General features: G+C 34.4%; 2 protein-coding genes and 1 long non-coding RNA gene across 3 annotated transcripts; all 3 read right to left on the bottom strand.

Moving 5' to 3' along the window:
* Positions 1-2,275: 2,275 nt before the first annotated feature.
* On the bottom strand, positions 2,276-4,508 carry LOC113284595 (cytochrome P450 89A2-like). The gene has a single exon (XM_026534089.1). The coding sequence runs from the start codon at positions 4,060-4,062 to the stop codon at positions 2,479-2,481; it is 1,584 nt and encodes a 527-aa protein (XP_026389874.1). The 5' UTR covers positions 4,063-4,508; the 3' UTR covers positions 2,276-2,478.
* Positions 4,509-6,121: 1,613 nt separating this feature from the next.
* On the bottom strand, positions 6,122-7,174 carry LOC113278642. The gene is made up of 3 exons (XR_003325597.1): positions 7,108-7,174; positions 6,783-6,869; positions 6,122-6,169 (listed from the first exon to the last, which is right to left on the bottom strand). It is a non-coding gene; the product is annotated as an uncharacterized LOC113278642 (long non-coding RNA).
* Positions 7,175-16,374: 9,200 nt separating this feature from the next.
* On the bottom strand, positions 16,375-17,891 carry LOC113278589 (protein STRICTOSIDINE SYNTHASE-LIKE 13-like). Its single transcript, XM_026527395.1, has 4 exons — positions 17,518-17,891; positions 17,139-17,426; positions 16,887-17,054; positions 16,375-16,774 (listed from the first exon to the last, which is right to left on the bottom strand). The coding sequence occupies exons 1-4, from the start codon at positions 17,889-17,891 to the stop codon at positions 16,375-16,377; spliced, it is 1,230 nt and encodes a 409-aa protein (XP_026383180.1).
* Between the last annotated feature and the right edge of the window lie 6,710 nt (positions 17,892-24,601).

Raw genomic sequence — 24,601 nt, 5'->3', positions numbered from 1 at the left:
CCAGAGAGTACGTACCATTGCGAATTAGAGCATTTATTTGAACATCCATTCATGCTTTCCACTTTGGATTCTTGGAAGCTATGTTGTAACAAGTAGGCCCCATGTAATCTGCATCAGGAAGTGGGTGCTTAGATGCAGTTAAACACAACTTTTTGATGGGTTTGACGATGCCAGATTTTGCCCGATAACAAGTAGGCCCCATGTAATCTGCATCAGGAAGTGGCTAAGCTATCGGATATCGGATATTTACCCGATAATATTCAGTTCTGGCAAAAAAAGTTAAAAACCCTTTAAAACATGTTCATAATTGAAATTTAAGTTCAATTTCTCAAACATTTCATATCAGATATTTTTAACGAATATCGGATATTAGGGTAAATCACAAATATGGTTAAGGTAAATCACAAATAAATCCATGTTCTAACGGATATCGGATATTAACAATTCGGATGGAGCCTAATCCGATTCCGATATATTAAGTAAGAAATATCCGATAGAATATCCGATATCCGATAAAACGGATAAAATTCTATAGGATGTCGAATACTCGGAAACGGATTCCGGATATCGGATATATATTGATAGGCCTATACCTGGCAACCTGAATGTGAATCTTTTGGACCTAGAGGACTAAAACCTGTGGCTGCGTGTATGCCTTATTTTTCATAGTTAAAAGTTTTGCTCACTTAAACCTCCCTTTCATGTGCATTAATTTATTTTAGCAGGTGAAAAGTTTGAGGATGAAAATCCAGATATGTCAAACTTAATAATGACAGAAAGAATTCTTTTTCCAAAGGAAAAAAAAACCCTTTGAGATAAGGACCAAATGTGAGCAAGAATTCTTTTTTCTTTCAAGGTTTTTGGTAGTAAATAATAAATAAGATGTTTTTACATCGTTTATGGTGTCTTTTGACATATTTCTTCGTCGTTTTGGGACGAGTTTTTCAAAATTTAGTGGCTGGTTTGTGGCTTGCTTATTTCAATTCAAAAACATCAACGATTCATCACCACATCACTTTTAATCAGCATCCGTGTTTGTGTGGATCGAAAAATTCATGGGAAAATTACTCATTTGTTTTAGGAGCATCTCTTATCGAAGAAGACTACAATCTGATTAAATGGTCGGAAATCATTTCCGGATATACCACCATCTCTCTCTTATACATAGAAGAAATTGAATATCTTTGCAGTTTATTGCTCTTTGTCTTCGCGTTCTACTTGGAATTGATGTCCTTATTTGTTTTAGGGTCTTGATTATCTTGTATTTTGATGTTTTTGTTATTTTTGTAAGCGAACGTCTAATCACTGTTTTGATTTGAATGAATTGAAATATGTTGATTGTCCAAAAAATAAATAAATATATATATATATATAATGACAGAAAGAACTACGATTCAGGTACGACATCAGGCTGGTTTTGAAGGAGTGCAAGGTGTGCTCTTGCACAAGGCGTCCCATTCATGTAGGCGTATTTTTATGCGGTGTTCAGTATTGGGCCCAACTGATTCACAATAATTTTTGGTTGGAATGGAACTTAAAAAAGCCCATTGGATAATTTAACTTCTCAAGTTCTCTTAAATCTAACGAAAATCCTACAAGGCAATTGACAGACATCTCAAAATAAGATTGAAACCAAAGAGACAAGAAAAAATTATGTCCAACAGGTTAGTCACGCTTCCCCTTGTTCATAATTTAACAAGTTAGTTCTTCAATTTTAATTGTGATCTATCATCTATACTTATTTGATTTGATTTTGAGACTTGGTTTTAGTGCATACAGTACTTATTTCTTTTATACAGTAGATGAAATCACTCTTAGATTTCATATATATATTTGTGAAGACAATAGTTATTAAATTAATATTCTTGGATCATGAAATATATATGCTAAAATAAAATGTTTGATTGGAGTTGGTCAATCATCTACTTGCAATTTAGTATGTACTAAATTATTAATTACTTGTCGACTGCAACATTTTTCGTTTTAGTTTCCTTGTTTGAGCTCTTTTCTTCTCTTACTGCAGGTATATCAAGAGCTACCTAGAGCGGGAAAACAACATCGCAAATTTTGAAGTGAAAGAGTATTTGGCCGATAACTATTTGTTTTAGTCTGTTTTTGGATGCAGTTTAGTCCTCAAATTTTATTTCTGTTTCATTTTGTTAATCAGCGTAGTTTATTTCCAAGTAGTTATGTGTTTGTTTTCATTTTTGATGGAAAGTTCCCAAGTTCCTGACAATTTTTATCATGTGTTCTTCTTAAATTGTGACACAAATTATTTCGTTTCAATACTATTAAATACATTCTATCTATGTGTGAACTTTTTTTTTTTTTTTTTGGATAGAAAGGAGTTTCGATCTCTTGGTCACAAGGTGGTCGAAACTTCAGAGACGGCCCTGTACGAAATGACCAAATTTTCAATCAAAAACTAAAATGATCCCGTGATGTAAACAAGAACTCTAAAATGAAAAACTTATTTGACTAATCTTCTTGTTGCCTTGGAGAAACATGGGCCCACAATGGATTTTTCATTACATTAGTAAACTCTTGTTTCTCTGACAAATCAATCTCATCTCCAACCTTAGCAGTCCACTTGAATTCCTTGATAAAATTAGCAACAAAATACTCAAGATGAAGCATTGCCAAACCATAAGCAGGACACATTCTTCTACCAGCTCCAAACGGTATCATCTTAACCTCTTTGTTCCCTGTTACATCTGCTAATTCTTCATTCACACTACCATCATCTTCATTCAAAAACCTCTCAGGTTTAAACGCCATTGGATCTACCCATACTTTTGGATCCAACCCAATATCTGCTATCATGACATTCACTGTAGCTTCTTTTGGTATGACATATCCATCTAACACTACATCTTGAGTAACTGCATGAGCTAGAACAAAATGACCTGGTGGATGTCTTCTTAGTCCCTCCAGAATTACAGATCTCAAATATGGCAGTTTCTTTAAGTCTTCTTCTTGTATCTCACCATCATTATAATCTTCTGATCTTGATTGCTCAAGATTTTTGATTTCATCAAATAATTTTGATTGAATCTCTTGATATTTCACTAGATTAGCCATAACCCACTGTAAAGTTGTTGATGTAGTATCAGTACCTCCATTGAGAAACTCAGAACATAAACTAACCATTTCATTCTCAGTCAATTTTCTTGTTCTACCTTCTCCATCTGGTAATTCAAGATTTAATAATGAATCCACATAACATAACCCTAAAGATTTCTCATCATGATTTTCTTCACTAATTTTCTTCATCTGTTCTTCTTTTCTTGATCTAATTAAAGGAACTAGTACCTTTTTTTGATCACTTCTCAACTCATAAAACTCATCCCATTTTTTCTTGAAAACTATTTTACTCAATCTTGGAAAAAAATTTAGAATCTGATAGCTACTAAACCGCAATACTAAATTTCTTTGAACTGATTCAATTTCTCTAATTTTTTTCTCATCAAGTTTTTCACCAAAACACATAAAAACAAGTAAACAAAACATACCAAATTGAAAATGATGAACAACAAGAACAGGGGTTTCCCCTGATATCGATTCTTTGTTTATACTTTCCTTGATTATATTCAAAACCCATTTTCGAGCCGGTGAAAACGATTTGATCTTCGATGGATGTAGAATCTGAAGAGTGAGATTTTTCCTAAGTAATCTCCATAACGGACCATAAGAAGCTCCGCTAATATTATGTTGATCACTTGAAAGAATTTTAGATATTGCTGGTGCCGGTGGACGATCAGCAAATATTGCCCCTTTTTGAATCAAAGCTTGATGAGCTAAACTTGAAGTTGTAATGAAAATTGATTTACTATGACCAATTGATAGAGTTATGATTGGTCCATACTTTGTTTTGAGATTTCTAAGAGATGGTTCTAACTCTGCAGATGATTTTCTAAGCCATTTCAAACTTGTTAGGATTGGGATTGAAACAGGACCAGGCGGATATTTTTTAGTAGGGGTTTGATGAAGAAGATTGAGTAGAGCTTTTAATGTTGCACAAAAAGAGAGTGTAATTATGATTATGAACCAAATAGATTCCATTGGAGATGGAGACTATGTGAGATGGTCTCAGGAGTGTGTCTTAATACTGATGGTGGGTGATGACAGAAACATGATCTTTTCTTATAAAGGCTTCTCCACTATTCTTCATCATTCACTTGGGATGACTGCAATTGAGTAAACGTACTTAATCATCTTTTTTTTTATAGATTATTCTGTTTAAATTGGTTGTTACGCGTATAAATGATTCTGAAACATGATCTTTCTTGATTCTGATAGAGTGATAGGCATATGGGAGGGTGATGAACTGATGATACTTATCTTTAGGTCGGTGGGATATCTCAGAATTCTTTATTAACTACGGTATAACTTTTCAAACCGACAACTAGCTCGGCAAACATGTTCCAATGAGATGGTTGCAAGAGCTTGTGTAATAATCTAAGTATTTGGACAAAAAACGAGATCATAAACAAGATTAATTCCACGTTCTCGAGGTATTTCTATATTCAAAAACTGATGATATGGATTTCCGTCCATTCTTTCTCAATGCTTTAACCGTTCATTTCCATTGATTTTGTGTAAGGCTTCTCTCAGATATTGTCCACACATTTATTAATCATAACCCAAAAAATTTAAGTTAAAAGAAAAATCCAAACCTGTCTTAATTTATACTAACAATTATTTAAAATTCTTCTTCTTAATCAAAATCAAAATAAACTCTAACTTTCTTCTAATCAAACTTCATCATATTTCAATTAATTATAGGTGTTCTTTTATTTATAATAATTATAACCCCTAATTCTTACTTTTCTTCCAAAACAAAATTAATCCCAATTCTTAATTCTCTCTAAAATGATATTCTATTTCTTTAATCATGATAAAATATTAACATCAATAGGAGTGTATATTCTAATTCTTCCATTCAAAAATTTCCACAACAAGATCAATCAAAACGAAATTAACTTAGGGTTTGATTCTTTTCCTATGACCATTCTCTTAAAACTCCATGAACACAATCTATAAAAAAAATTCTCTAAGATGATCTTTTTCTCAATCATGAGTGCACCAAAATTGATTGAGGATATTGATTATTCTTCAAAAATATTAATCATGTCAAATATCTTACATAAACTTAATTAGGAAAAATTAGTTAATAATTTATTTTATTATTTTGATTTAAGGATTTAATGATCATCTTAATATTGTGGGCTATGTATAATAATTATGTATAATCTTGTGGGCTATGTGTAATGATTTTAAAGGTTTGTTTAGTTGTGAACTTGGATAGTTGAGACGTACCTTGCATCTTCTCATCTTCTTTAAACTCCATTTGCGCGCCTTTGCTTCATTACAATATTTATCCTAACTACTTACCTATTACACCTTCATATTTAGTTTGTAACGTAGAGTGTGTGTTATAACCATTGCTAATTATCTATATAACTACTAAAATGACCAGTTAATAAACGACATGTGTCTTTTCCAGGTGCCCTGAATTAAAAAATCTCGGTCACCAGAGAGTTTCCGGTGACCTGAAACTGAACTTTCCCGGTCACTACCGTAGCCTGAATTTTTTTCTAAATCCATACACTCTTTAACCAGCTATCCATGAATAATTGAAGTCACCAAGGCAAAGTGATTGAACACAAGAAAAATCTATATATATTATATTTAATCACAATCAAGGAGGACACTTGCTTAAATTTACATCGGAGAGGAGAAGAGATGCAAAATGTCGCAAATTAAAGACTACAGAGTACAAAAAGTGGTTTATCCTCAAAATAAAAGCAGCATGTGTTCAGAATCTCAACATCTGGGACTGGATTGTTATTGGAAGGATGTTGGTTTTGTTGCTGCACCGCCATAACTTGTTGCAGAACATGTAAAAAGAGCAAAAAAAATATATTGTGGCATTATAATTCGATTTTTTAGTCCGAAACACAAGTGATATTGATGTTGGAACGACTAGGTTGTTCAACTGAAGAATACCAGAGATATCTATTTCATAATTGAATCTGAAAAAAGAACTCAAACCTTAGCTAGTAAATATGGCACAATGGTAGTAATAGTAGGAACTGTGAGTTCTCCTTACTTGAGTTGAGACCAGTTATCATTCCCCGAGATATTTCATCCTACGCTTCAGAATTCCCTGCACAACAGTCTGGTAGATTAGTTCATAATTCCCTGCACGACACCTACAAGAAATCACCTACAAGAATAACATGAAAATAACAAGAAATCACCTGCAAGAATCCTAGAGGTTATGAAGTAGCTAGAGTCTAGACAATATAAGACAAAAGATTATTCTAACAGCAAAATCGCAAACATATAATCAAGTAAAGGAAAAGTTCATATAGGTGAGGAATAATTTAGATGAGCGTATATGCGGTTTTAGAATTTGGAGCACGAATTATTTGTTCCGTCATTCACACCAGATTTCTAATTTATCCCCTGATTTACATTAGAGATACAAAGATGTTTAGTCTGAACCCCATTGGTCTCTCGCCGAGGAGAAAGAAATGTCAGAAGTGGATTCATTGTCAGAAGCGAACTACTTCACATCAGGTCACCAACAAGACCATTTTATTAGCAGAAGGAATAAAATGGGAAGAGCACATAAAACGATCCAACAAGCAGTCAATGTGCTATACTAACTACATGCCTCATATTTTCAGATTGCTCTTCAGGTAATCAGATAAAGCGTTTAGTTGAGAGAACTTGTTCTTTTATTTATTTAATACATAAAAAAGGCTTAAGCTTACTTGTCCATCTTGCATCCCTTTCTCGATATCAACAGTGATGAAGTACCCCTCTCTTTCATATTTGATAATTGGACATTGCTCACAAACCTGAAAAGTGCATATTAGAAGAAAAATGTTCAGAGGTGTATAACCAGTCTCTTACTCTCAGTAACCTGTAGAGAACAGTGTCCAAGCACTAAAAAAGCTAATATTTTGGTGCTTGAGAATTAACGCTCTCAAAATGCAAAACAGTGATCTTATCATATGGGTGATTTTGTGCAGCATTCCAGCATGGCTCTAATTAAGTTTCATAATTTGAATTTTTGAAATATCTGAAAATGCATACCTGCTCTGTCATCTGTTGGAACATTGCAGGACCTATTTGCCTGTGATAGACCTCATTTCTACAGTTAGAGCGCCTCTTACCAGATGCCGGATTTAAGAAGTTTTTCTCCCTCCAAACTACACAGAAATCTAAGGTGATACAATGTGATAATTAAATATCCCCATAAACTACAAAAATGACGTAACAATCAACATCAGTCCTACCCTACCAGAGATATCTCTTTCATAATTGAAGCTGAAAAAAAGAACTCAAACCTTAGCTAGTAAATTTGGCACAATGGTAGTAATAGTAGGAACTGTGAGTTCTCCATACTTAAGTTGACACCAGTTATCATTCCCCGAGATATTTCGTCCTACGCTTCATAATTCCCTGCACAACAGTCTGGTAGATTAGTTCATAATTCCCTGCACAACACCTATAAGAAATCACCTACAAGAATAACATGAAAATAAAAAGTAGTTCAAAATCAAACCATACTTCTTAGATCTTCTAGTGGTCACCTCCTTAATCAACTGAAAAATCAACAAGAAACATAATCAATACCATATTCTACGCACTACGAAACTCCACAATTTGAACGATGCAAACAAAACAAGAATTGATGTTTTACCTGTTGCTCTTCCTAGACTTTCTTTATTTCCTTAAGAACATTGTAGATAGGAAAATCACAGAGGTGAAACCGATCAATAGTCCAATCAAGCAATCCACTTTTTTCCACTACCCAAAAAGCTTCAATATCATCATAACAATGACACTGAAAAGAATATGCATCACACAAGAGATAGTGCTGTTAGAATGACTAGCTTGTTCAACTGAAGCACTTGACAATATAAAATAGACACACTTCATATACCAAATCATCTTATCATAGTATGTTTTAGAATTTCGATCAGTACGCAAGTGAAATATGTAGGTACCTTTAGGGTAATTGTCCTTAAACAGATAAACAGACCTCATAATGTAAAAAAATTGTGCTAACTGTTGAAAGATGAAAAACATGGAGCAATGAAAAGAAAATGAGAGGTATTTACAAACTCACAATGAGCAGTTATCCACGAATTTTCATTGCTTCAACAATAATACCAATCAGGAACTCATTCAAACCGTAGTAAGAACTCAAATCCAACTGAAGTTGCTCAACATAATCCTTTCTTGGCAGTCCCTCCTTCCTCCACCCTTAAAATTGGAAAGTACCCAACAACTAAAACCACGAAACCAAAGCAAAACAAGTATCAGTATAAGAGTTTGAAAAACAAAAAACAAGATAAGATTGCCTGAATACTTACTCTCTTTTGTTCTTCTTTGAAGATTAGTAACTAGTAAATCAGGCCTAAGCTTCTCCTCTTCCTGAACTTAAACAAATACAATAATTTTAACCTCAATTAATAAAGTGCATATTAAGAAGACGAAAACTGTAATTAAATCAAAACTACAATCAAACCTTTTTAGTTGGAAAATAAAATTTTGCAGATTCCATCTCCTCCTAATTCATTTGAACATTGGTCACAATTTTTCCTTTTTAGCATTCCTGGCCTACAAAAATCCAAAATCCCAAGAAATCAAATTACAAAACTGATGAATAAAAATGAAATCAATGACTGCAATTGCATCAGGGGAAGTGTGTTTTCTTTGTGCTTTTGTTCTTTCTCTTTGTGCTTCCGGTTGGAATTTAGATGAGTCACATAGGTCATGAAATAATTTCGACTAGTCATACATTTCATGAAGTAGCTTTAGTATATGATACATCATCGAAATCGATAAATATGAAGCTCCGGGAGGGTTCCGACTTTAAACTATGAACCAAGAAACTTCAGGAGGGTTACAACTTCGAACTTAGCATGATACATCATCGAAATAGATAAATATGAATCTCAATGTCGATTCCAACTTCAAATGTGGTATAACGGTAAACAAACTATGAACCACGAAGCTCCGGGAGGGTTCTGACTTCAAACTTAGTAGGATACATAATCGAAATCAATAAATATGAACCTCAGTGTCGATTCGAACTTCAAATTCGGTATAACAACAAAAGTAATAGAGATGCGTATCAACCTTCATCCCGCTTGCATACAATTATGAAACTCTTACGAATAATTCAAAGAAATTGGAAAATTTTAAACAAGATTGAAAAAATAGATATCAATGCACTATACACAATTACGAAATTATTACATATTAGTTCAAAAACAAAATCTCTTATCCAATTAACCGATTGCCACACTATCCGACGAGAAAGTTATTTTGAATTACTGAAACACGTCACCATTCCATATGAACCTTCACCCACAATTTTGCACATTTAAATAATCATTGTAAAGCATTACAATGAGTGAAACTGGCGTGAATCGAACACGCATTTTCTACCTTGATGTCAGACGTGCTACCATTGCACCACAGATTCAATAGTATTCAAACACATATACTTTAAAGAATTATACGATTATCTTCCGAGTTTGTCAACTGCAGACACATTTAATCACTCAAAGGCTAATTTCTCTATATCTCTCTTTTAATCGATTCGAAACATTCTCAAATAATATCAATGATAAATATCCAGTAGGACCTTTGGATAAACATAAAATCCGAACATAAGAATGGATCAAAAAATGATAAATGAATTCAATAATTATCATTATCCGACTTAGTGGAAGATGTCAATAAGGATATTATGAATAATATCCATAGGTTTAGGGTCCCGTTGAACTAATCGTCCTACCAAAGCCACCAGACTTGCAGGAAAACAAAAACAAAGCCAAGCTTAAAATAGACTTAAAGCCCTTGACTATCTATTTAACCAAAATCAAACATGGGGTTACCTTTACACAAAATTTATTTACTGAACTTTGTTTGAATGTATAAACTGGTTATAGTTGTTTCAACAAACAAAACTCAAAACTAGCTAGTCGAAGGTGTAGTGGTAAGTTCGACCTTGGACAGGTACATAACAGGTGCTTCTGAAGTAGGATACAATTTCTGTTCAGCCAAACCTTGTACTTCGCATGTCGTTTTTGCGCATCTGGTTCAGAATCAAATAGTTCTCCAAGACTTGTACACTTCTCCCGGCACTCTGAGCCACCACCCATATGAATCTCAGTCACACATTATCATCTCCAAATGAATAAGTAAGAAAACAAGATTGCAAATAAAACAGAACTGTTGCGCAACAAGGGGGCACACAATTTGGATTCTACACTAACCTCTTAGGATTCCAAGGAAAGTACAGTATCTTCCTGCAACAAGAAATTCTTACATTATCAAAACAAAGCAGCTGAATGACTGACACATTGGGTTGATGAGGTGAATTTTTACATTATCAGAACCAAGCAGCTGAATAACAGACACATTGCGCTGCTGAGGCGAAAACTCAGTTCTTTGGGATCATTACAGTAACTTGAGTACCTGACAAACTGTAGACACCTAAGCCAAGACTCCTAGATGAACAATTCTGTTAAGGAGTTTAGCCTGTCTTCATAAAGCAATAAATCTTACAAAGTAAACTCACCGGAGAAGCAACCACTTAATGAGGAGAATCTATCTCGTCGACAATCATAGTGGGATTCCCACTAACGCCGTCAACCTGTTAATCAAAATTTAAACTTCCTAAAAGCTATTGAACGGGAAGATAATGGAATAAACAGCAATTGTTGTCTATGTTTCCATATTTCTCATGTCTGACACGATATGACATATAGGCATATAACAATTGTAGTCTATTTCATGGCTTCTGCTTGTTAATTGCTTGTTGAGTGTGTTAAGAAGTATCTTTGACATGATCACTCAATGTAAAGCTAAGTGATTAAATATGAAATACATACCTTCCCACAAGTAAGCCCAGATATGAATAAGCTAACCTACTTTTTGTAGGCTAACGACCACCTAATGTATTTGGAAATAACGGAGTGTTTCGAAAAAATAAATGGATTCCTTTAAAATTAGAGAGAGGTAATACTGACCAAGGTTTTAAAATAGGCACTGCAAGGTCCTTGCACGTAACCCCTTTTATACTCATAGTAACCTGGCCTGCCAAAAGAGAAATGTATCGTGTTAAAATTAGACCTCGATGAAATTTAAATCAAAAGGAAAACATTTAAGCAATTTCACTAATAATCCCAATCTTATAATCCTAAATGACATTGACATATCCCTTGCACACACCATTATCTAAAATACGTTGCTAGAATGACCAAGAATAGAAATACGACCTTTTAGAGGTCGTTGTTTGAATACAAAATCAACAGGCTAGATATTGAAATGCATATAGTAATAGCAGGGGTAGGCTCCATATCATTACTCTACAACGCCCAAGCCCCAATAGCTTCATAAGGTAACTCTTGTTCTTTCTATGGAGATACACCTCTATCATTTTGAAAGCATATCCTACTTAGTGACACTGCTTCACAGCAAAAATAGTCATACAAATATTTCTATATCGTGAATACATAACGCCTTATCCTGCGTAAACATGAAGTGGGTCTAAATTTATCTTTGAACAACCTTAGAGATTGTAAACTAGTAATTTCTCTATTTAGCCACATAGTTGGATAACATCATACAAGTGAATAATCCTCAAACCGCAAAACGTAATTAACCACAACAACTGCAATTGTCATCGCACCTCAAAATCTGTCTAAACAATATCTACACACCATCAACTGATTATTTCGAACCTAGGTTACCTAGAGAAAATTCTAAAGGTTGAAGCTTTATCACCATCCAAACTTAATCCAAAATTTTCAACGATGAAATAAAATACAAACATTGTTCATTAGTGGATTTCCTTAGGCTTAAAGTCAAAAAATAGAAGTTCATACGGGTTTCGAAACTACCATTCAGATCAAAATGTGGGATTTTTTGAAGCCTAATTTACAATGCCCATATCATAGTTCAAAGTAACAATCAAAACCCTTGATCAAAATGGATCTTTTAGCTAACATTAAACACAGCAACACAAATTTCGTACAAAATTAACCTAACTGATATTTAGGTAAACCCATTTAATCTTCATAAAATTATCCCAATTTTCCTCTAAATTTTAAACATAATCACCCAACAGAATTTTTTTTAAAAAAAATAAGAATCATAAACTCCCAATTAAACCTAATTTTAAAAATCCCTCAATGTTTAAACCCTAGATTCATAATTGAAAAACTTCATTAAGAGTAATTGAAGAAGGATACGAGAAATCATACCAGAGAATTTATGAATGGGTTGAAGAAAAGAAATTTGATCAGAATTACCTTCATCGTTATCATTTCTCTTCAAGTTCCTCAGATTTTAGCGAGTTTAATAAACCAAGAAAAACCAATACGATGGGTATTTACTCAATTGGAGTTTTATTCGAATTTGATTGAGTTTTCTTTCGATTCCGAGGAAGAAGCCTAGGGTTTGATTTAGTGCAGAAGAAGAGAGAAAGTTTGTTGTGTCTTACTGTTTTTTTTGCTAAGTAACTCGATTTTGGTTTGGTTATGTCAACGACTCAAAGTGGAACTCAATTTTTGGTTCCCACACCGACAGAATTAGTTCCGGGTTTAGGTCATCCCAGGGTTTAGAACCATTTTTGGGTTCCAAATAAAAGATTTATAAAATCTTAAAATTCTATTTTCTAAAGTTTAAAATAAATCATTGTGTTAGATATGTATAAGTGTGTTATAAATGAAAATGAGAAAGAGTTACAAAAATGGGGTTGATTTTAATAGACATCTACTTTTGGGTAAGAATAGTTGTAACAGTGATTTATTAGAAAATTAGTTAATAAATCATTTCTAATTTCTAATTATGCTAACTATTAATTGATTTGGTAACCCTTTATAAGCATTACTAGAATTATAATAGATCATTTGAGTTACCAAGATAAAATTAGTTAGGAAACATATTGTTAGGAAAACCTTGATTTGGTGTAGTGATAGCAACCTCAAGGATAACCGTTGGTTTTGCATAGTGACCCTTATACTGACCGGCCCAATAGGTAGGACATCCGGTCCATACCAATGCATGTAGTCAAGACTACCCAGCATTCCGGGAAATCCCCTTTCCTGATTTTGCTTTAATATTTCTCTAACATCCGCATCAGTTGGTTTTCGTAAATAGGTTGGACCAAAATGATTAATCATTGTTTCACAAAACAATGAAAGATACTTGTATGCGGTTGTTTTGTCAATGCGAAGGTACTCATCATTAGAATCTGGAGGTCTGCCATATCCTAGAATCCTTAAGGCCGAAGTCACCTTTTGTTCAGGGCTATGACCTCTAGTATTTAGTGCATCATACCGATAGTTAAATTGAGGTTCTACTTGACAAAGCTCACCAATAATCTTTAGCACCAAATGTCGGGGCATGCAGAATCGTCCTTGGAAATTTTCATCGGAAAACACATAGTCGGGAAGAAAATAATCGTGCATCAGCTGCTCGTGCCATTCATCCCGACCCCGGTACATATATCTTCTTGTGAACACTTCTCTTGGCTCTGGATCTCTAGGTATTTTCCCTGATGAATATAGCTGCAACAAATTGTTGGTTAGTTCTTTATTTTCATCTGACTCATCATCAATTTGTGGAAGCGCCTGAACGAATATTCGTTGTTGTTCTTCAAATCGACCCATATGAATACGCACTTCTTCGTTAGAAGAATCCATTGAGTTGAAAATAAAAATTAAACAAAGGACTTAAAGGTAGAAAAGAGTTAGATGATATAGTTAATGAGAAACTGAGATGTGATTAAATTGAATTGAATGGAGTGAATTTATAGGGAGACGTGGGGAGAAATAGCCTTTACTTCATTAACCGACAGTTACAAGACCGACTGGTTTTATGAGGACCGCTAGCGGTCGAGTGTCCACCGCTAGTGGTCTAGTCTCAACCGTTCGGTGGAGACTCGATCGTTTATTCTTTTTCCCATAATGACGCGGCCAGTTTGTCAGGCCAGCTGGCACGGCAAATGAGGTGTTTAGCCAACCCATGAGAACCGCCCTCGAAGGCGGGTGTATATGAAACTTTTAAGGGTAAAAGAGTCATTATAATAGTCTTTTCTTAAGTTTTGTTTGGGGTTACCTTTTGGTTCTGTACGTAGAAAACAAGAAGAGGACTCCATTCTCCGACTCGCCGGGAGGTTAAGTGCTTTGCGCATCAACAGCGAAATCATAAAGGTAAGATTATTTTTTTCTATTGCAACTTAGTCGATTTGATGATGAAATGGAAACTTAGAATTTGTTGTGTTAGTGAAAAATTTGTTTTTGTGTGAATCTTTTTGTCGATTAATTGATTTCTAGGGTTTATATTTCTTACTTGAATCGGAACAATGGAATCTATTGTATAAACTAATCGTATTTCTAGGGTTCTAGTAAACTTTGATTTAGGTGTGTTTCTGGAAATGTCTCATTGAAATTTCATTGGAGGAACCTTTTTCATCACTTTAAGATTAGCTCAAGAGATGAATTTAGGTAGGTCACCTCATTTGACCATTAAATCTTGTTTAGATAAGACTGCAATATGTTGGAATCAGGTATTGCATACTCATTAGAGTAATCTTCAATCCAGTTTTCATCACATTTTTGAAGTGAAGAATAAGTACTGTAGAATTGTTCACGGCAAATGTCAATGTGAGTGATTTTTGTTTTATGGGACGTTGTTAGGATAGTGGGATTAGAAGCCTTTGTTATATAATCATATCAATGGGTTTGGGTTTGTGGTTCATAAAAGAATTTCAGATTTTCTATTTTTTCATCTCTTCTTATCAAAATTGCACACTAGTGATATAAAAAATTAGTGGCCTGAGGCCAATGCATATTGTTGTTCCTGTTATCATATGTGAGATGCCATGCCAAAAGACAAGCAGGTTTGCGAAATTACAATGTTGCATTGGGATGTTAGGCAAATGCAGCAGCCACCTGGTTTGCCTTTGAAACTTACTAGACTGGAATTGAAATAGATTTTGCATGAACTTAGAAAGGTCTTTCGAAATGGTTTTTCCCTGCATTCAAATGTTTGGGTTTCTGTTGTTAGTGTTAGAGATTCCTCATGATCCCTATCCTGTTGACGACCACAGAACGTAGCCCAGAGCCGAGCCTCCTCCAACGCTGTCTGTCCTGTTTGGGTGGCTCCGTAGTCCCATTCACATCCTTGTGATAATCTTGCGCTCCCCAGAATATCTTAAGAGTTCCGATTAGTCTGCTTGCTCAGTTTATGATTAATGGTCTTTTGCTCCTATCTTTTGATCCCTGGTAATGTTGCACTCTACTACATCACTGTGGAGACAGGGCAGAGCTCCTTTTTAGATTAATTGTAATTTTGGTATCCGCATTTTATTTTTTTTCATATTTATGTATACTTCAGGTTTACTTCTGATTGTATCTGTCAACTTGGGATAACTCATGGTGTGAGACATAATTGCACGCCATTGATATTTGTTCCAATTCCACTCCCTACATCTAAAATCTGTGATGGGTTTCATAAAATTCAAACAGTAGAATAACACAATCAAACTCCCCTGCATCAACCTGTAGACTTTATGTCAAGTGCGACTTGCTCAATTTTTTGTTAGAGTTTAGGAGATGGCCTTCGATTAGTTTATTAGGAGGGACGAGGAGAGAACAATTTTCTGTCATGTTCCACTTATGCAGCTGAACTTTGTATTTTCCAAATTCAGGCGAATTCATCTGCTTACTTTTGTTGTTGTTGTTGGTTTTTGATTTTTTGCTGATTACAATTTTCTTGTTGGTTGTTATCAGTTTATTCGTAAGTTAGAATGGGTAAGGCAAAAGGGGGCTCAGTATTCATCAGGCTAGTCTCGGCTGCTGGGACAGGGTTCTTTTACGTGAAGCGAAAGAACCCACGAAAGATGGTAGAAAAGCTTGAATTCAGGAAGTACGATCCTCGTGTCAACAAACATGTTCTGTTTACAGAGGCCAAGATGAAGTAACAAAAAGCTATAACTTTTTTGCCACTATGTATAACATAGAAAGTAAACACGTTTTGATTACTAGGAAACAGAAGTGCACAAACAGTTTCAGTAATTCTTAAACATAAAGTTGTAACCAGATGTTTTTTCTTAGACATAGTCGTAATAAGAGGTTGTTTCTTTCAGGCTAGATTTCTGTCCTGCCAAATGTTCAATGTTACATCATTTCACACATTACTTTCTGTTTGATGAACTTGTTGTTTACCTTTAAGATTGAATCTAAATCCTTAAATTGAACCAACAAAAACCAATTAAATTCATAATCAAGAACAACAAGAGGATTACAAATTCATCATTCTAGCTAATACTGGTTAAGGGTATGGAAGAGTTGCAATGTGGTTATGAACAACAGTACCAATCCACAACTTTCCATTTACTTCTCTAACTTCACTAACCAATTTCATAACTACACCCTTTTTATCTTCAAGAACTTCTAAAATTTCTCCGTTCTCATTGAACAGAGATATTACTGTGTACATGTCCATTCCCATCAACCGCGCCAAAAAGCTCATTTTAAACGGTAACCGGAAATAGATGCTTCTTATCAAAGGATTATTTGATAAAACTTCTTGCGTCGGGGTTCTGCAACAATCAATTGCAACCCAAAATTGGCCTTTATCGTTTAATCTTACGTTATCGGGAAATCCTGGTAAGTTTGCAAAAATGTAGTCCTTTCCCTTTAGAGGACCTTCCAACCAGTACTTTATCACCCTGTGATGAACATGTTAATCAAATGGTAAGGTCATGTATCGAGATTAGCTCAGCTGTTCAGGGGATTGGCTCTTATATTTTAGGTCATAGAGAGAAAGGGAGATTACATTACCTACAATTGGTTGTCTCAGTGAAGAGGAGAAATGATTCATCTTTAGACAATTGAACTCCATTAGGAAATGCTAAACCATCCCTGACTACATGAGTCTCTTTGGTATTAGGGTCATATCTAAGTAGTCTTCCTGTTGCTTCTCCTTCCAGCAAGATCAAGAAATGGTTCCTACACCAAAAAGAAAAAAGTTAATTAATCTCAGATTATTGGGTGCTTATTTGTTTTGGAAATGACTTAATGAAAGAAACTTACAATCTGTTGTATCTCTTGCTTGTATCAGTGAAGAAAATAGATCCATTTGAATGGATATCCAAGTCATTTGCAAACAAAATGGGGTTTCCTTCTACATCATGAGTTGCCAAAGGAGTTGCAAGACCACCTTCTGGTCCAACAACCAAGAGTCCGTAGTAAGCATCCGCAATGTATAAATCTCCGGTCTTGGTATCAAACCTTAAGCCCAAGGGACGGCCGCAACGATGTTCAAACTTTGATTGTGTTGGTGTTGTTGATTTGTTGCCATTTGCGCAAAGCTTCTCAGACCTGTCAAACTCATATTTAAAACAGTCAGCCGCGTTATAAAAATATCAACAAAAACCATAGATTTAACGTAGATAGATTTTATGGCACACACCAATTTGGTGTAACGACGGCAAAAGTCTCCCATCCAAAACCATCACCCATCCATCGAACAACACGACCGTCTGCTAAACCAGTGTAAGGTCCTCGTCCTGAACCATCAAACTCTAAAGACTCAGGTCCATAAACTTGGTCTACAAATTCCAGTTTCCCGTATCCTAACCGGCTTCGATTGTCTGCAGGCCAGTTCTCCATGACTTTTTTATATGACGCAACATCGTGTTTAACAGGCTTATAATCGTGATCCCCTAATGGTCCTATACGAAATGGGTCTATGAAGATAATACTCAATATCACTGTAACTAAGAAAACATACGGGTGTTGGAAAACTGATTCACCCCTGAATAGCTGCAGCCTTCTTTTCTCCATATGATAGCGTAAGAAGATTTTTAGTTGCGGAATTGCTCTCAAGGGGTTTTCTAAGGTTTGTTATGTTTATGATTTAGTGTGGTATTATAAGGTCAGGAAATGCAAATTCTGTGTTGAGAAGCTGCAAAAGTGGTTGAGAGTAAGATGTGATTCTAGTTAGGCCTTGTTTTCTGCATTTCTATCATTTGTAAGTGAACAACAAACATTTGAATTTTGTTTCCAGTCAAACCATGGTATATTTGTGCATCAATGCATCATCATTGTACCCGTTTAGGCATCATTTGAATTGCTGATGATTTCTTCACCTACTTGCTGACATTTCTAATGACCATGTTGCTGATATCTTTACCAACCAGTGCCAAACATTATTTTCTATGGATCCGGGCTTCATTCTAGGCCTACTGCTCTCTTCCACACCTCATCATCTAAGGTTAGTATTGTTTAGGTCCTTTATGTGTTACACGTTTACCCTAATCTTTTCTTCTCGGTCTTCTTCTTTTCTACCTCTTTGTTTCTACCGCCATCAAAATATCACCTCCATCTTTCATTCCGATTCTCAAACGCAGTAACGAGTAGGAAAGGAAGAAAAAAAAAAAGAAAATAGCAACGAGATAGATTCCATGGGAAGTACGTTAGTTTTCTTAATCTCTTCTGTTTATCTATACTTTTGTATAATTTATTTAGGGTTTTAGTTTGTTAAAATTAGGTTTTAATTTATTTATGATTTTAGTTTGTTAAAATTACGTTTTAGAAAATTGGGTATTGACAAACAATTATGAATATGATATTGTATGTGAACAGATTTGAATATGTATATTGTATGTAGATTTGGTTAAATATGAAATTGGGTTTTAAGATGAGCTAATTTATGTGTTTTTTCATAAATTTGGATTAATATGTGTTTTTACATTTCTTGTGGTTATGTGATAAATTGTGGTTACGTGAATTTTGTGTGTTACATATGTATAATAGCTAATTTATATGTATGTAAATGGGGTTAAAAGTAATTGATTTTGTAGTGATTTTTATGGAATGTTGAAGTGATTAAATTGAGTTGTTACGAGGTATATTTTTTTGATTTCTAATATGTTCTATATACATAGATGACGATTTAATTTGTGTTTGTGGAATTATAAAATTTGGAGTTAATATAGTTTGTGTTAAGGATTTATAGTATTTGGAATATAAATGGAATTATAGAATTTGGAATTAATATAGTTTGTGTTAAGGATTTATAGTATTTGGAATATAAGTGGAATTATAGAATTTGGAATCAATATAGTTTGTGTTAAAGATTTATAGTATTTGGAATATAAATGGTGATGGACTCATAAAAATATGGAATAATGAGGGTTGGTGTTTTAAAATTGAAATTGCATCTATCTTGTGTGTGCACAGATGCTGAACAAACTCAAAGCGCGGTTCAATGGTCGCACGAATACGAACAAGAAACATAAATTTGTAGCCGAAGAGGATTACAACATAATCTCTACTGGTAAAATTAAGGAGGTTGATATTCCCCGGTTAGGGCGGTTTCCTGTACTGCAAGATGATAAACCGCACGCTACTACATATATTATATTTACAGGAGAGCACAGATTAAAGTATCAACATCGTGGATCTCTGGCATCGGTAATTCATCACTATCAAACTATTTCACAATACTGTCTTAGAGCTAAATATATTATTCAAAAAGCGGGATGGCAAAGTTTACTGAACATACAATGTAGCGAAACCCAACATTCAATGGTTGATTATATTGTTGAGCGGTTTTGGGATACAACAAATACTTTTCACTTTCCATTTGGTGAGATGGGATTTATCCCCTAGATTGGCTCATGTTGACTGGACTGAGTATCGGCGATGGGACTGACGTTCCGTATGATTTTGGGAAGTACCAATTTGAATATGTTCGTGAGCGTTTCTTTCCGGATATCCAAGATGTCACGCTCTGTCCAAAAGCTCCGTCGTGGGTTTAAAATTTAATTACAATTAAATATTTAAGCTCATATTTCTTAGAAGACAAGTTGGTTGCGGATGAAAATGATAGCACCCTTGCTTATAGAGTAGCAATTGCCTTTTTCATGTATGTTTTGGGACATTTTTTATTTTCTAATGCAAAGGCCTATATTGATGCTAGATGGTTAGATGTTTTTGAAAATCTTGATGTAGTATCCACGTATGACTGGCGTAGTGCCGCTTTTTCGAGATTGTATGCGTCACTCCGTTTAAATGGGAGGAGACAGAAGGCACTATGCGGTCCATTCCAAATATTAGAGGTACTCTTTTAATCCAGTTTTTTCTTCATTTCATTGTTTATTTTGTGGCGAAGTTATTAAATTGGATAATTATTTTCATGGAGTAGTTTTGGGGGTATGAATACCTGGGCATATGTCGACCAGACATCTCAAAGTGGAGCATAAAACAAAAATGGCCTGTAACTTCTAAATGGAATGTACCGAAGAATACAAATGATATTTTCCGTCGTAGGGATTTACTGAGTAAGCTTACTGCTGAACAAGTGACATGGCGTCCATGGGAATCATACAGAGAAGTTCTTTCATCTGATATGGGATGCACGGCTTCGAGGCTATAAAATCCAGATATATATTTTCTTACATGGGCATTGTGAGTTAATAATTAAATTTTGTTCGATAATTGTTGTTAAATTCCAATAACATTTTTTTTTCATGCTTATGTAGTATATATCATACTTACCACATTCGTATTCCCTTTCTAACTGTACAGCATAACATGCCCAATTCAACATAAGGTGCTGGAGGCAAAACCATTATACTTTTGTTGTTCCCATAAAACTAAACACAGTTATTGGGAATATCGCCAGTATTCAAGTAGAACGCCTAAAAAGATAAGGTTTGCTCGATGCTACAGAAATAGTGAAAGTTGTTAAAGATTATGATATATATTTGCAGTACTGGAGAAAGGTAACTAAGTACAACGATTATGTGACTCATCCTAATTGGGAAGCCCAAACATATGGGCTTGTTAGTGACTTGTATACAGACCTAATTCAACACCTTGCTGAACATGTACCTATCCCTCCTCCACATCTATTATCCCACGTATGTTAACTTTCGACTTTTTATTGTACGTTCAACATTTTATTATACATTTGTACTTATGTATTTATTTTTTTATGACAGCACGAAGATTACACATTATTTCAAGAATATGTTGATTTTAATCAACAATATCGCGATTTTACATTAAAACAAACGAAGGAGAGGAATGACGTTATTATGGAGAAAGAAGCAGAAATACAAAGGCTGAATACTATGAACATAAATTTGCAACAAAAAATGTCTCTTTTCCGTACGTCACACGCTGTCCAAATTCTCCTTGAGTTCGGTTCCTTTTCCCAAACAATGCCATCGCAAATTTGGAGTTCTCTGAGTCAAGGATCAGCTTCAACAATGTCCTCAGTCAATACCACTCCGAGAATGCAGATGCCTTTTATGCCACCTCGATCGGCGCCTTCGGATGAAAATAATATGAATGATTAATTAGTTACGACTATTTAGATGATCTGTCTTTAGTATTATCTTTATCTTTAGTGTGTATAGTTTTTACTAGACCTACTGATAGTTAATAGCTTACCTTAACCCAATAAATACAACTGACACAAAAAAAGGAGACCGATTTTTGGAAACGATCACCCAAAGAAAATGAGAAAGAACAAAGAGCCAATTGAGAACAATAGAAACAAACACCAATCGGAAAAGTGCAACCGGATGAGAACCATATAAAATGTTGGCATCTAAAGAAATCCTCTACTCCAAGGTACCTACCATATATAGGCATAAAAATGCTGCCATCTAAATAAATCCACTAATTCAAGGTACGTACCACATATACAGATAGAAATTGATCGTGCTTCTTTGTCATAAAAGTTAATGGCAGACTTCACTTTTTAGGGAAGCCATTTATCTTGTCATATGTTATAACTTTGGGGCAGCCTTATCCATAGGATTATTAGCAAATCTGTGTTGATGGCACGTGCTTTGCATGAGTTTCTTGTTGAGTCATGTTCATGTCTTTATAAGAACATTTCTAATGTATTAGCTAGGTATGAAAAATTAGTAAAGAAAACTATCTTTCTCTCTGAATTTTTTTTCTCCCAAATCCAACCTCTATCCTTAGATATTTAGAGTTGCTTCCTGAGACCCAATTGTCACGTAGATCGAGACAAACGGTATCAGAGTATTTGATTCCTTGTGACCGAGTGAAAATGTTGAACTATAGCGATCAGTTTGAAGTTAAATTGAAAATTTCATGGAAGAATCCATTTGCTGAGTGGAGAGCTGTTATGGAGGATTACACAGCTCAGTTGAAGGACTTCGCAGAGTGTCTAAGTAAACTGAAACCTGATGTAGAGTTACTCGAACCCTCATCTGTATCTACACTCTCCATCGACGCCGAATTGGAAGAAAATTTCATTGACTTAAAATCATCAAGTCATCTCTCTGAAGTTGTTGTAGTTAACCCTAGCTTTCCTACTAATAACAATGATTGCGACTACACATAGCTATTATTTTTCATCTTCTTGTTTTTTTAGGTTTATTGGTTTAAATTCTAAAAATATTTGGAGGATGATGTTTTTGTAGTATTAATCTTTATGATTTGTTATTGCAATTTTTTATGGGATATGTATCTTTGCGTCCGTGAACTTGAAGGTCCCATATTTTGTCAAAAGTAAAGTCGTTCATGAGTTGGTATTCAATTACTAGTAAAAGAATGAATAAACTTTTGACAAATACAAAAGTTAAGCCTATATTGTCAATTCTTTGATGGAAGATAGATTAAAATCTTTTGTTTTCAAGCATTATGTCTATTAATATCGTTATGCAAATAGTGATTGAAGATAGAATGAATCCTTGTGTATTCAGCAGTATTGATCATCCCTGATCCATATTTTATGTATTACTGTGAGGCTCCGTAATGTGTCTTATGTTGAGCATGATACAACCAAGTTGATTAATTTTTGATTATCTTTGTTGGTTGTTCCGTAAGGTACTTTATGTTGAGAATTTTTGAACTAAATTAATCATCTTGTTTGGTTATTTAGTTATTGCTCCATAAGTCTTTTTATGTTGAGCAAAACAAATGGCAATTAAATTGATTATTTTTGTAATTAGTTTGGTTGTGTATTCCAATGAGATTAATTATGGGTTCACTTGTAATTAATCTAGTTGAGCATCTGCATACTCCATAAGATTCCTCTTATGTTGAGTATATGAACGACTATCCTATTCATTTTCTAATGGTTATGGTAGTCGTATGCTCCGTAAGTTCTCTTATGTCGAGCATAATCAATTAATTTGATTACTTTTTGTGTTTAATTTGATTGAGTATTTCGATTTAATTAATCATGTGTTTATTTGTGATTAATTTAATTTAGTTTTTGGATATAGGAAATCATTCTCATGGTTTTTGGTGTCCATTAAAATCCTTCGTTTCTTTTGAAATTAAGGTCGCGCTTGTTGTTCTTTCGGGAATGACATCAAATGGAAGAGAGTTCTTTTGAACTTGTGCTTAATGGTAATATCTTGAGGGGAGTGCGGTTGTGGAATATTAGAGGGGTTATCTTGTATCTTTAAACTCCTTGATGAAAGATATTAGCTTCGTCTATATGATTGCATCTAAATTAGATGGTATGTATTTCTCTTTTAGTCATGAAATGTCTCTTACGGAAATTTCATAATGATCCCGTTCTTGTACCTTTGCCAATTTTATTGACAAAAAGGGGGAGAATTAATATGTAGTTCACACTACAAATACATATGGTTTTAGGATCATTGTGTAAGGGGGAGTGGTTTCCATGTGAGATGGAGTATTGACTAAGGGGAAGTGATACATATCACCATAGTATTATTGTTGAAGTTGTGATACAATTGAACTTTGACATTGTGTAATAATACTATGACACTGTATAACAATGATCGAGACCGATGCTTTCTCATTGTTATACCTACGGATCTTCAAAAACGGTGATACTAAATTTACAATCTTTGGGATCATTGGAATACTTGGAAATGACGAAGATTTCGAAGAATGTTGAAGACTAGACATGTGGAATACGAGCTACTAAAGTTTCTTTATCTTTTTTGTGTTCCTTTTATATTGATAGTTTTGTCACTAAAATTGACAAAGGGTGAGATTGTTAGAGCATTGCTCGGTCGAACTCGCATGCGTTGCTATCTCAGGTATGTTTTTCAATGTTAGTGATCAAAACTATAAGGGGGAGATTTTTTTTCAATGGTTATGAGGCTCCACGTCTAAAGATGCTTGGGATACTTTAGAAATCGTATTCGAAGGTAACACCAACGAAAAGGAAGATAAGCTTCAAAACCTTAACTCCGAATGGGAAAACCTTCATATGGCAGAAGAAGATTCATTTGATGAATTTTATCACAAACTGTCTAAAATATTTAATGCATCTTGTGCATTGGGTAGGACTATTCCTGAGGGGGAAATTGTGATGAATATTCTTAGATCGCTGCCATCTAAATACGAATCTAAAAAATATGTCATCGTTGAGGAAAATAACCTTGATACTCTTTCGCAAAATACGCTTGTCTGGAAGCTTAAAATATTCGATCGTGAACTTAAATCAAGAGATAAAAATCATGTGTCTAGTAATCATGTTACTATTCCTGATGGAAAATCTCACCATCCTAAATTGATTGATA

Source organism: Papaver somniferum, chromosome 5, assembly GCF_003573695.1.
Source record: "Papaver somniferum cultivar HN1 chromosome 5, ASM357369v1, whole genome shotgun sequence".
NCBI classification, from domain to species: domain Eukaryota; kingdom Viridiplantae; phylum Streptophyta; class Magnoliopsida; order Ranunculales; family Papaveraceae; genus Papaver; species Papaver somniferum.
This window is presented reverse-complemented; position numbering and strand designations above follow the sequence as displayed.